Here is a 13793-nt window from a genome sequence, read left to right as displayed (position 1 = left end):
TCAAATTGGTTATTGTTTTAGGCTATTGCATATTGGTGATTGAGTTTCATCAATGCAAGTTTAAAAACAGAACTGATAAAAAATATTTGTTTTCTTTTACTGTCCAGATCTTAATGGATATCTCCTATAATATGACTCATCCAATTAACGACAAATAACATTGTAATACGATATCCCTCTTGATTCCAAGCACTGCAGCTGATTGAGTCAAACAGAATATAATATTTTCACGCCTCTGTGGTACGAGATGGAAACGTAATTAAAATTGCAAACGTTGTACAGCATTATCTGATTTGCAATGGACAAGCCTTATATCGAATTATAGAAAATTGCCTACTGGCTTCTAATAGACGCCCTCATTATTAAATAAGCGATACATCATGGGACTTATCTATTGACTGAACTGTCTGGGCCAATTTATGCCTTCACTTCAGTATTACACACAGTTTTCTCAAGTTCTCGTATCGATTAGTTGGTGCCTTGAAATTGAATCTTCTGTTTAGATCAGCGATTTTTGGTTCATATAACATTAATGCTCATTATATTATGAAAACAAATGTTAGTCATAAACATTGATACTGTTATATATCAAACATCAGTTATATAAATGGTGGTGCATTTTAAAATTTTATCATATTTGTCATTTGCTAAATAATAGGCATATTTGAGACGTTTTTATTTACAGTAAATTCCTATGGCATTTTTTAGAAAATGATAATTACATAACTTGATTAAAATATGCGATAATCTAAATAACGATTGAAGCAAAGAAAAATATAAATTGGCAGGGATATAACTTGCCTCTTCTACAATAGGGTCATTATATCATTTAACTTTATTGTGTGTATTATGTTATTGCTTTAAAGTTGTGTTTTTTGTTTTGTCTTTTTTTTCGGGGGTGGGGGTGGGGGCGTTGGGTTTTTTGTTGTTATTGTTGTTGTTAATGAAGCAATATTACTAAATGAAGAACACTGTGGTTCTTTAGACCGAGTTGAAACAACGACAAAAGAGAATAGGTTAATAATCTATCAGTTAGGTTAAAATGTTATATTTTGAAACTATTTTAGACGGAACATTGTTTTTTTTTGTGAAGCACATACACGCCTTATGATTTTACAAATTGTATTTTACAATTGTAAAGCAAATTGTTGTTTGGTTAAGATAATTTTGATCACGAGAATATTGTTTAGGTGGTTAAATACTTCTTTAGTAAATGGTTGGTTGTACATATAAACTCGCTGGTTCGTAAGACTAACTGTTGATATATGGTTTGTTCAGGACAATGATTTGAGAAGCACTAAAAGTCGATGGGTAATTTTTCTATTTTGTTTCGCTTTATTTGTGTTTGGTAGTTATGCCCAGTATCCTGTTTATTTGCTTTGTTTAACGTTTGTGTTACATGTATCGATTTAGGGATTTTTTTTTTGTCTAAAATTATTTTTTCACCACTGATCAATATTCATTTTTCACTGACAACTACGTCTTTTCTTCCAATATTGATTACCGTCTTTCTTAAAGAATCAAATTATATAACACTCGTATCATTTTATGAACCTAAACCATGTTGGATTTATTGGAGATAAGGATAATTAGGTTATGCAAGTACGCAGGAATGGCAATAAAATCATAAACTGTTTATAATCTAGTGTAATTGAACACACACTTATGCCACTTGTTAGCAAGGTTTACTTTTTTTGAACTGATTATAAGTGTGTTTCATTGTGTACATGTAATATTTTTTCCACGGTGGCGATAGTACTTTTACTCTGCCACATTTCTGTGCCTGTCCAAAGTCAGGAATATCTGGCCTCTGTATGCTTTGTTTCGTTTTCACTTTTATTTTTTTTTTATGTTATTTGAGTATATAGTGGCAAGTTTTTCGCTGAATCTGTGTATAATGATATTCTGGAACCAGCTATAGTTGCCCTGTAGTATGAGGATTTCCTATTGGTTCCCTTGATTACTCGATTTTCATGAAGACCTATGGGTGGCCTTTGGCTGACACTTTCATCCCAATGGGATTATTGTCTCTTGGACATCTACACCATACCTTTTATCGTTAAATTTTATTTAAGATATATTCCATAGACGTCATATTGTTACAATATAGTTTTTAAAGAGTTTTTAATTCAAATGAACACTTTTTTCCTTGTTTCTATTTATTTTTCCTACTTCTGTTTTTTTTTTAATGGTTGCTTTAGCACGAGATTTCCTGTGTACACGAGCGATAAAACTCTTAAATATGTACTAATCTTCGTTAATTTATTATTGTTTTATTGTTTAAGTGACATTACTTTACAAAGACAGAGAGAATGCAGTAAATTGCAATCAATCACACAATGTAAATACTATTATACTTATATATATTTAAATAAATAAATATGTAAATAATGTAAATACAAATTTATATAAGAAAGTTTTCTTTTTCTCAGTTTCTTTATTCTTACCAATATATTGCCTGGTTTTGTATTGTTTAGATTTATTTTCTTTTTTTATCTAAAAACAATACCGGTATATAAATGAGTGAGTGAAAAAAAAAACAAAATGTACAAAAAAAGAACGGTCAAATACGCGCAAAAATAAACACAAATAACACGAACCTTAACTAACTTCTTGCAGCAACAATCTATGATTTCAATCGATTTTAAGTTTGCAGATAATTGGTTTTATCATACATGCGAAAAATCCAAATTACAATTGATATACGATCTGCTTCAAAGTTGATATAATTGAAAGCTCTTTTTTCACATATCAAATGGCCGAATACTTAGATGAATTTACATTTTTACAATTATTTTATTTTTAAAACAGCCGGTTTATTGGTTTATTTTTTAATATATATTCAGGCTTAATCCATTGGAATCAGCAACAACACATGTTTTGTAGCTATCCGCTGTTTTTATACGTTTTAAGAATGAAGTGTTTATATATTGTATGCAATTCTAATTTAATCAACAACATGGTTAAATGTTGATATTGTACTACTTGAAACATTTTGAAGCAAAATCAGCCAGTTTTTAGTACATACACAAAATAATGTCATAAGTGGATCCAAAGCCTGGCCCTTTATGACAATAAGTGTTGAATTAATTAAAACATTGAAAAAATACTCACAAGCAATTTATAATGCTGACCCTATCGCTGCTTTGATCCAGAAGAAGAAACATTGTGTAGCCAGATACTTTGAACTATGCTTTCGCTATGAAGATGACGTTTTGTATTTAAACAATCCTAGTTTCATGAATTTTATACATTGCATTTACCTCAAAAACTTAAAATAAAGGACACCGATTTCACAGACACAAAATGTCAGCCGTAAATCTTGACCTACCCTTAGAGATCGATAGTAAGTCAAATTCATGACCAAATTATATGACAGGACAAACGCAGTGACTACCATTCCGTTGTGTCAACTTTCATTTCATCTGTAGCAACATCTCTTCGGCACCAGCGTATGGAGTATTCATATCTTAACGTATACGTTATACCTGAGTTTACCGAATCTACTCGTACCGACCGCGTTAGACTTCTTACAAATAAGCTTCTTGAATAGGGTTATGTTGCTCTAAAATTGAAGCCATTACTTCAAGGTTTTATGGCCGTAATCATGAACCATTGAATTGTTATGACTTATCACCTGCTCCACGAGAACCGATTTGTTCAAATCGTAGTTTTCCTATCTGCAATCTCTACCACGGAATTAATATCTGATGTGCGACTCAACAGGTTTTTTCATAGAGCCGAAGAGGCTTACCCCAACGGTGCACCTGATCCATGGTCCCAGTTCTTAGTATAGTCGTTGGGGTTGTTCAGTTTTGTTTCTTTATACAAGTTATTTTGTTTATTTCAAATTCTGTGTTGCATATGTCCGTTTTCCCTGTCCAGTTTTTATCAATGGAATATATTCCCTTGTGTAAAGTAGAATCTTGCTTTCCTTGTTTACTCTCAGTTCACTGAACAATAATGAATCAAGAATGGTTTTTTTAAAGACAAATTGAAACGATAATATTTTTGTAGACATATTTTTAGAAAAACTGTGAATTCTCCTAGGCCTTTTTTTAAGATATATTGAGTCTCCATTTGTTTAACAGGTAACAACATGTTTTAACGCTAAGAACTTAAGTCTAAAAAATCAAATTGCAATGAACTCGTTCAGTGCAATGCTGCGTACAATGCATTATTTCTTACTTTTTTATAATGCTTTATTGAAAGAATAATCAAGGGAACCAAATGTATAGCAGTAATCAAAAGAATGTAATCCAGAGACAAAAACTAGACATGGAAAACAGACATACATAACAAAGAACATGAAGTAAAGAAAATCATACATACAAAGTAACAAAAGCAAATAAGCAACTCGGACTCCACTAAAAACTGGGAGCATGGACCAGGCTCACCGGCAGGGTAAGCGTCCTCTGCTTTTCTAGAAACACCAACCTTCTTGAATTGAACCTACACAAATACAGATATTGATAAATCGTTTGTATCAACATACATTACAACCTATCAGTCGTTAAATGAGCGAAGCTTGTTTAAGATATAAGGTTAGCAGTCGGTATGCGCGATAGTTACTTCGATTCTTTATAATTGATAAGTCTCTATAACTATTTATACTATTTTAATAAATAAAGCAGACATCTTATATTTTTAAGATACAGTACTGTAATCGTAGATGTAAAAGGCGTTAAAGCAATATTAATACAGTGTTATGAAATAGTCAGGTTAATGTGGATAAACTTTTAAGTGCAAGTGTTTGTAAGAATCAGGCAAAATCGAAAAAAATCAGAAACATGCATGTCAAAAACCCACCGATCTGACAATGTAATAACACTCAATGATGCTTTCTCTATTTGAAAAGACCATTATTTGATCTTTGCAGCACAGGCTTTGAGCAGAAATTTTGCAATAGAATATTAGAAAAATGTGGTTATGACAGAATTATCTGCCCATGAAATGCTCATATTCAGTTCATTTCAATGAAATTATAATTTAACATGATATGGAAAATATTGTCTTTCCTTAATTTTGAAGGTGCAAATAGTCAAATTACACTACCAAATTTTTTTTCATACCATGCTTCACACACTGTCTGATTCTTACAAAGACTGACACTTAAATATCTTTATTTCTGAATATTTAGGACTATAGTTATACTTTATATACTCGAAATAGTCAGTTATATATAAGTTAAATGGTTAAATAATTACTTAAATTGAGGAATGATATTAGTTTTTACAAGTAATTTTGTCAAAATTCAAAGGTAACTTGTTTGATGTAAGTCAAGTTAAATTTTCCCTTGTTTTCCTCACGTATTTATTTTTTTTAATGAAATATGACATCTGAACCCTTTAACGGAAAGATCATTACGGTCATGAAATGAAACACGTCAATATTGTAATGGTAACATCAAGCTTTTTTATTTTTTTTTAAGATAAACATTGTATGTAGAAAAATCTGATTATTTTCCCTTGAGAATTTAATCTCGATCTATTTCCGGAATTGACTTTTTTATTGTCTGAAAAGCAATGGATAAGACAATATATGATCATGAAATATTGCCTTTAAAATCCATTTATTGTTGTTGTGTAAATAGAAACAAATTAACTTTTGGATTTTATAAAGTTGGAACCAAAACAATTGTACTGAGATTTAATTAGGACAAAAATGTTTTAGATGACTTTTGATTTAAATCTAATATATAGTATTAGTCAATGAATCAATTGTACATTATGTACACAAGCTTACAATTACTAACCAGATATATGTGTAAAATATTGTTGTCCAAATTTATATTTTACTCCGCAATTCTCGACGCATGTTTTTAATCTCCCTACTGAGATACGTATTTACACGTATATACATTGACAATAACTTGATGTAATATTGATATACGCTTGTGATTAAAAACCGCAGGAGCATTTTCACTGGTTCAAGCTAAACCTATCCTAAATTTTTGTTTCCTTTATATGAATAAATAAATTTCATGATATAGTATTTTTTAGAAATACAAAACAACAGCTTGTATTTTTTCTAAATGTGACAAAATTATTCATCATGCGAACACATTTTATACAGACAGGCAGCCGAGATCATTGAAGGTTGTATCTTCCCAAGGTTCGTCATCTTACATGTGTAAGTCAGTCAACATCTGTAATACCTGCCTTACAAATGTCGTCAATTTCTCGTCTTTAAATTCTTGTGCTTTTCTTCTCGTTCTGCTACCCTCCCCCTCTCTCTCTCTCTCTTTCTCTCTCTCTCTCTCTCTCTCTCTCTCTCTCTCTCTCTCTCTCTCTGATGGAGTTTATTGACTGTTCTTTAAATTGCGACTAAATATTTTGTGCTACTTGTCGTAACAATTTCAGGAAGAATATCATCAAAATATAGCAAATGTTAAATTCATATTTCTCTCATTCTGTCGGTTACCAAATTCATGTTCCTTTTGAACCACCGAGAGGGTTTTTCACGATTTGTACATTTACAGTTTTCTACCAATTTCATAGGATGAACCAATTCTGCCTATTTTAAACTATTTCTCCGCTCTCTCTAGTAAGATTAAGACTTAAACATGCTAGCTAAAGCACGATAATCTCGAGTAGTACTAGTTTTAAACATTCATAACTGAATTTCTTACATATGTAAACGGGAAACGGTGAGTTTAAGTGTCGAGTTATAACGCTTAACCGAATCCGGGTCGTTTCGCCTCGAATCTCGTTCTCTTCTTGAGTCGTTTCGTCCCTGTTCCTATTTGCCACATTCCGACTTGTGAAATGAGCATTTTTTCTATTTGAGTTTGATTAATTTTAAAATTGTTGTTTTTTTATTGAATTCTTTCTTTTAAGCATCTTAATACAACATATTTTTCTTTATGTTATCCTAAATATGTTACCTAACGACTCATCACCGACTTTACCAAATAAAACAACAAAATAAGGGTAAAATTATTTTTTTTATGTTTTTACAAAACAAGATGTTTGACAAGAACAAGAACTGAGGACAAGATATTCTGTATCAACTTAAGAGATGGCTCGCAAAAAAATACATTGAAACACAGGCACAACATAATTAAGGGAAATAAACATTTACAGTCGTTGGTAAGGTCCTAATTTTCCAAACCTCAGAGGATTTAAGTAAAACAAATGTTTAAAGCCCCTTACGATGTATAGATTTGTCAAAAAAGATGACGGTTGTCTTACAAGAAGATAAATATAATCAGGAGGATGAGCTTGTTATTTAAAAAGAACACGAAATGAAATTGTGATAAGATCGAATATATGCATAACAAAGACACCAACTAAAATCGAGCTATTCTGTATACAAGTTTTTGCCATAGCATTACCTGACTTTTATCATCTATTTCTAAAAAAATACATATCGCCCTTTAAATAGATAGAAATTATTTTAAATGTTTTACAATGTCGTACAATATCATAATGTTTCTAGAATGATTTCACACAATGTCAATACCGCCCACTTAAACAAAGGGAAATAATTTTGTAGTTCACAATCAAATATTCACAGATCATTTTAAATGCGGAGTAAAACGAAAAACCATGTATAAGGTTGTAATTCGTTTATCTTCTAAAATATCATTCTTTTTGATTAACAGTTTTTAAGCTTTGCCTTCTATAAAATTAATGGAAATACGGATTAGTTGATCGTATCTGTCCCTACAGTGAAAGAACAATCTAATACTAGTTTAGAGCATAAGGATAGAACTTGTTGATTCACTAATTGAAAAATTTAATCTCAGCAGTCACAACTTGATTCAGATTATATTACACATATTTCAAAGTGAAATATTCAATGATGAATAAATTTGTTACAAAACGGTTATTGTATATGCAAATTTATGCAGTGTTTACATAGATAAGGTGAAAACCATTTGATTTTCAAGGTAGATTTATTGCAAACATTTGATCATGGATTTGCTTTTAGTTATATTTCATGCCGCTTAATTGCCAATCCATCAAAATTTAGTGCTTGCAACATTTCGTCAAAATTTTTAATCATGGTGTTGTATGACTAACATTTTAACTAGTATACTAATTTTAGCAAAATAAAGCCCAATTCTTTCTGTCATAAAGTTTACTTATGATTATAAAGACTAAAATATGGTGCATGGAACGTCATGTAATAAGTTTTGGATTTGTTAAAATCTATATTTGAATAAACTATTTCATTTTATTTGTGAGCAGCGTTCATAACATTTATCTAAATATAACTTCATTCGGATACATTTCAAAATTTATTTGTACCATAAATTGTTTCATCTTGCAGATGTATCATTTATCCAAGATTCCACGTTAAGTAAGGATCACCTAGGGATGATGGAGGCCTTCCAGTACGCCGTTAAAGCTGTCAACGAGGACTTAAAACACGACAAATATATCATAGAAATAAAGCAAAAGAGAAATGTTACAGAAATCGATAATAGCTTTCTCCTTACAAGTCAAAGTAAGAATTTAGTTATCGTGGGAAAGCTTTTGTTTATTGCTGGTTTTACTACGTAGTTGCATGTTTATTGGCGATTCCTGGCGGCAGTGGGAATAAATTTACCATGTTATATAGATTAGTGTTCTGAATTAAAATAAAAGAAAGGCAATGTACCGTAAGGGATATTGCGTAATCAGTTTTATATGCCAAGAAAAGTAAATCAAGTATTTTTTTTTTTTTTTTTTTTTTGAATTACTTGCATTTTAAATCAATGCTTATCAAAGAAACTTAACGAAAAATCTAAGTTAAACAGTTTAATTAAGTGGAAGATATAGACAAACTAATGTAAATTACTAAATTATGTATAAAGTTTTCGTTATGTTGTGAGCTATATTTTTTATTAGAAACTCAATAGGTTATTGCAAAAACAGCTTAAGTCTATTGTATATATTTTAATTATTAAGTACCATGTACAAGCAATATATTAGATCTTTTAATTGTATTATTTGAATAATTTGTACATAAAAATACCTAAAACATATTTTTTATGTAAAACCTTACCAAATGGAAGTATATTTAAATTATCCATATTAGCAATTCATTTGACATATTATTATGTTCAGTCTGTAGCCTATTGAAGTATGCGCTGGTCATTGTTGCCGACTCCTCGCCAAAATCTATCGAAGTGTACGAGTCAATATCTAACAGATTGAGAGTACCAATAGTCTTGCCTCGTGGTCCAGGATATGTACATAGGTCCCCTTACCTGTTTGATATGATGCCTTCCTATACTGGTGCTATTATAGACTATATCCAATATTTCGGTTGGAAAGTTGTCTATTATATTTATGACTCTGAAGAAAGTAAGTACTGGTATTATACAAGTTTGTCTTCTCAATTACTGTTGTAGTGATATCCAGACAAATATGCATGATGATGCAACCCATACTACAAATATCAGGTCACAAAGCCATGACAACAACAAGAGATAACTTTTTGGCAATTACATAGAGTATGATCTGTACTCAGTTTTAACGAGTAAATAACTTCCATTTATGGACGTCTTTATTTTAACAATCAAAACATATCATCTCCTTCAAATCACCATCCTTATAAGATAGATCAATTGTGTCATAAGAATGTGTTTTCATATTTTTTTCAATCTACAGTTACTGAGAAATCTTTATTCTTTGTGTTATACAGGTCTGCATCGAATTCAAGCTATATATAAGGCACAGAAAAACCTTGGCATCAGTTCGTTTTCATTGCGCCCACAAAAGATCACAAATATAAATGACTCCTATGCAGTTTTACGTGGAGTTGACAGAAATCGATTTTGCGATACTGACTACTACCATCATCAATTTACTTGTAACATGCGAATTATTTTAGATTTATCGTCAAGAGAAGCTTACAATCTTACCCTAGAACAAGTAGGTATGACCAATCCAGCCGGTCATCGGGCTAAAACCACTTCTGCTGTTCATATTATTATTATATTATATTATTACCAATTGTATTGAGTTGTACAGTTGCGGAGGGAAATACAATCATAGTTTTTAGAGGTCAGAGAGAATCCAGAGTGTCATTTATAATTCTAATGAATTTGCACAATTTTCTCAGTTTGGATTGCTGTTTTTGATTCATAACAGCACTAAATTTTAAAATTTTACAGTTAAATATTAATTTTTTTTTTCAATATAAAGCTTTCTATCGTTTCGAAAATTTAGACATTCCATTAGGTAGAGGTACTCATCACCAATGGCCTCTCTGCATACAGGGCATGTTCGTTGATTACGCTCTATATTTTGCCATCTGCTGCTTTCTATTGGTAGTTTGTGGTTCGTTGTCCTAAACTTTGAAAATGTAATAATATCTTTGTCGTTTAGTATGTTAAAATATTGTTCGAAGTTATGTGAATTCTTGAATAACCGATAGTTAATAGTTTGTGGTGAGGTGTTGATGTTTCCTGCCCATTTCTGCTTATACTGGTCCTCTAGTCTTTGTTTTATTACGTGTTTTATATTAGTTGTATTTGAAAAGTCCAAAGATACGAAAATCCACAATTATCGAGAATATTTTCATCTTATCTAGAAGTCGTGATCTAAAGGTAGATATTTGCGTTAATCTAAATAGGTATTTAAATATGACTGAAGCAATTTTGTTTTCTTTTCCTGTTATCAGTTTTGTCCAAAACGATATCATTTTGGTTTGTATGTCTATGTATAACGGAAAACAACCCAATTCTCCATAAATTACATCATTCTGAGTCGATGATTTTAGGTGTAAGAGGATCTTATAAAAGTTTAATCGTACTCTTTCCAAAATGTCAATATTTTCAAATCCCCATATTTCACATCCATATAGTAATATCGGTCTGACAAGTATATTAAATAAATCTATGTGGCACTTAGATAAATTATGCAGACGACCTTTCCTTAGAACTTCATACATAGCACAAGTTGCTTTGTCCTTGAGTTGCTGTTTGCATTGTTTAAAACTGCCAAATTTACCAAAGGTAATTCCTAAATAATAAAAGTTGTTTAATACTTCAATTTAACGACCGTTATAGTAGAAATTTGGATAATTTGTTCTTCCTTTTGAGAAAAAAACTATCTTAGTTTTGTTAACATTAACTTTCATCTTCCATGTCTCGCAATAGTTTCTAAACTTGTTCAAGGGTCTTAAAAGGTTCTTAAATGTAAATGGGGCTTTTCAAACAAGAAACGCATTTTCACAATGAAAGCCATCAATTAATTTAGATAAAGGGCTGGTTTACTAGTATGATTTAACAATACATGTGAAACAGTAAAAATTGTTACTTATACTTAAACAGCTATATACCACAGTTTCATAGATAACTGTATTGAAAAGGCGCAAAATTTTCCACACACAAACAGAAACTTCAGTTGACGCTTTTTTGCTTCACCAACAATTACATACCTACTATTCAATATAGTAGAATATAAATTCCAAGATCAGGTGTAAATATCTTTTTCCCGAAAACTGTAAATCAACCTCTTCCCTTAGGAAATTGTATATAAATACGATGCAATTCTCCTGTCGTAAGTTTTTTATAAGGATATTGATACTTCTACATAGTATACAATACAACTAATAATTAAAAAAAGAGTGAATGATAAATGGAGTATGGTCGTAGATGGCGAGACATATTCCTCATATAAACAAATGGGATTCATTATATATATTTGAGTTCTCCGAAAATAATAACAAAAATACTAGATGATAAACTATATTGTATCTTTATTGTATTACACTCAAAATGAAAATGTTTACAGTTAAAAAAAGCAATTATCCCTCATTTAGACTTTTTTTTTGTTATGATTCAAATAAATGGAGATTGATTTTGATTGTTGTAAATTTAAGGCATTAAATGCATGGAGTTAAATCTATCATGATCATTAAGATAGCAGTGGTTTATCGGATGCTATCTAGACTCATACAAAATGACACACTGACTTTTTCCCGGAAATAACAACGCAAATATCAATACGCCGATCATAATATTTTTGTATTTTGTTTCCTCCTCCGCCTCCTTTTTTTTGTTTTTGTTTTTTGTTTTTTGTTTTTTGTTTTTTTTTTTTTGTTCACTTACATCAGCACCATGAAAACTGATTTATTCAACGGGTCATAGTTTTCCTTCTCTCGTTTGTCTACCCCGGACTAGACTTTTTATGAGCAACTCGGCGGGTGTTTCTAGAAAAGCAGAGGACGCTTACCCTACCGGTGCACCTGGTCCATGCCCCCAGTTTTTGGTGGAGTCCGAGTTGCTCATTTACTTTTGTTGCTTTGTATGTATGATTTTGGTTAGTTTATGTTCTTTGTTGCGTATGTCTGTTTTCCATGTCTGGTCTTTGTCCCTGGATTACATTCTTTTGATTACCGCTATAACCTTGGTTCCCTTGATTACTCTTACATTTGACCTTTTTTTTTAAATATGGAGAGCAGTTATAGATATCAACCAAATATACATATAAAAATAGAGAAAATTTTAATAATGACTTCAGCACTTATTATTTTAAACTCTTGGTGCAATATTCAATGTACAAAGGCATACTTTATGATGGTTTTGAAGACTTTATCAAGCATAATGCACGCCACATACAAAAATAATGGCAGTTTGGACGTCAAAATTGTCGCTTTTCTCTTTATCGAAGGCGTCATAGTCGATTTGACGAAGAGAAGTCCAATTAAAAATTCCTATATTTTAGTATCATTGCAGTAGCCTTCGATAGAAAATATCTGTCAGAAAAATAGAAAAAAAAACAGTAATTATTTTATCTTTATAGATTATAAATGTTGGAATGAACAGGGATGAATACCATTACATCTTGGGCGGACTGGTCAGTATAAGATTTATCTTTATTCAGCATAAGTAATTCATTTTGGTGCCCTCGGAAGTGTGTTATATAACAACATTTGTCTTAAAATTGATCATCCATAAATGATTTTTTTTTCTAAATGTTCGGTTTCATTGATGGGAGATATGGTCCATATTTGAAATTGTAATGCCCACTTTCTTAACATCAACGATAGAAGTGTCCATATTCAATTCTCAATTTCTTGTGCTCAACATGCAGATGTACTGGTCCTATTAATTATAATTATCTACCAGAAAAAAGTTCCCATTGATCATTACTCCGTCATTATACACTTTCAGAAACTATTAACAATACCTTTATACATTGTTAAAAATAAGTACTGTACATTAAGATCCACATTTATATGTGACAAATTTAACCAACTGAAACATGGATTGTCTCGACAAAATCGTAAAAAAAATCATTACTATTATCACTCTAACATTTTCATCATAAAGTTATGATTTCTATAGGTAATAAGAGAATTAGACTTGAGTGCTTTTGAGTATGGAGGTGTCAATATAACAGGGTTTTCAATGCTAGACACCCACAGTAAACCTTACCACGATTTACGGAAAGAGGAAAATAGGCGAAGATTCAAACACCTTAATAACCCAGAAACAGATAGTCCACTGACTGTAAGTTTTTGATATTGTATGATAATTTATCATCCTTCAAAAAAGTCATACACTACTAGAGTTGGCATTTCTGTTAACCTTTTGACTTACTCTGTGTACTTTGTGTATTTTGTGAAAAGGGAAGTTTTAATTACAATTAAGGGTAATATATCATATGCCATGGCATTTTATCATAAAATTGCAGGTATGTTTCGTCTAATTATGTGTACATTGAATGAAATCAATTACCCAAGTTCCATGCAGCGACAGACATTCATTTCCTCTCTAACTAACCGCTGAACACAAGCCTTTGAAAATTTTTGACATTATTCAAATTAAACGTAGTTTGACAATTGGATAA

The 13793-nt window shown here is 31.0% G+C and overlaps 1 protein-coding gene across 1 annotated transcript in view; it reads left to right on the top strand.

Annotated features, from left to right (window-relative positions):
• The window catches only part of LOC148604827 (glutamate receptor 2-like), a 30448-nt gene that overhangs the window by 3922 nt on the left and 12733 nt on the right, over nt 1–13793 (top strand). Inside the window, exons 2-6 of the mRNA XM_088548054.1 lie at nt 8278–8454; nt 9057–9296; nt 9637–9866; nt 12744–12797; nt 13289–13453. Of these exons, the coding sequence (XP_088404180.1) occupies nt 8278–8454; nt 9057–9296; nt 9637–9866; nt 12744–12797; nt 13289–13453 (866 nt within the window). The remainder of the gene's footprint in view (nt 1–8277; nt 8455–9056; nt 9297–9636; nt 9867–12743; nt 12798–13288; nt 13454–13793) is intronic.

The sequence above is a fragment of the Perna viridis genome, chromosome 10, assembly GCF_037379345.1.
Source record: "Perna viridis isolate PV_CMFRI_1.1 ecotype Kerala chromosome 10, ASM3737934v1, whole genome shotgun sequence".
Lineage (NCBI taxonomy): Eukaryota > Metazoa > Mollusca > Bivalvia > Mytilida > Mytilidae > Perna > Perna viridis.
This window is presented reverse-complemented; position numbering and strand designations above follow the sequence as displayed.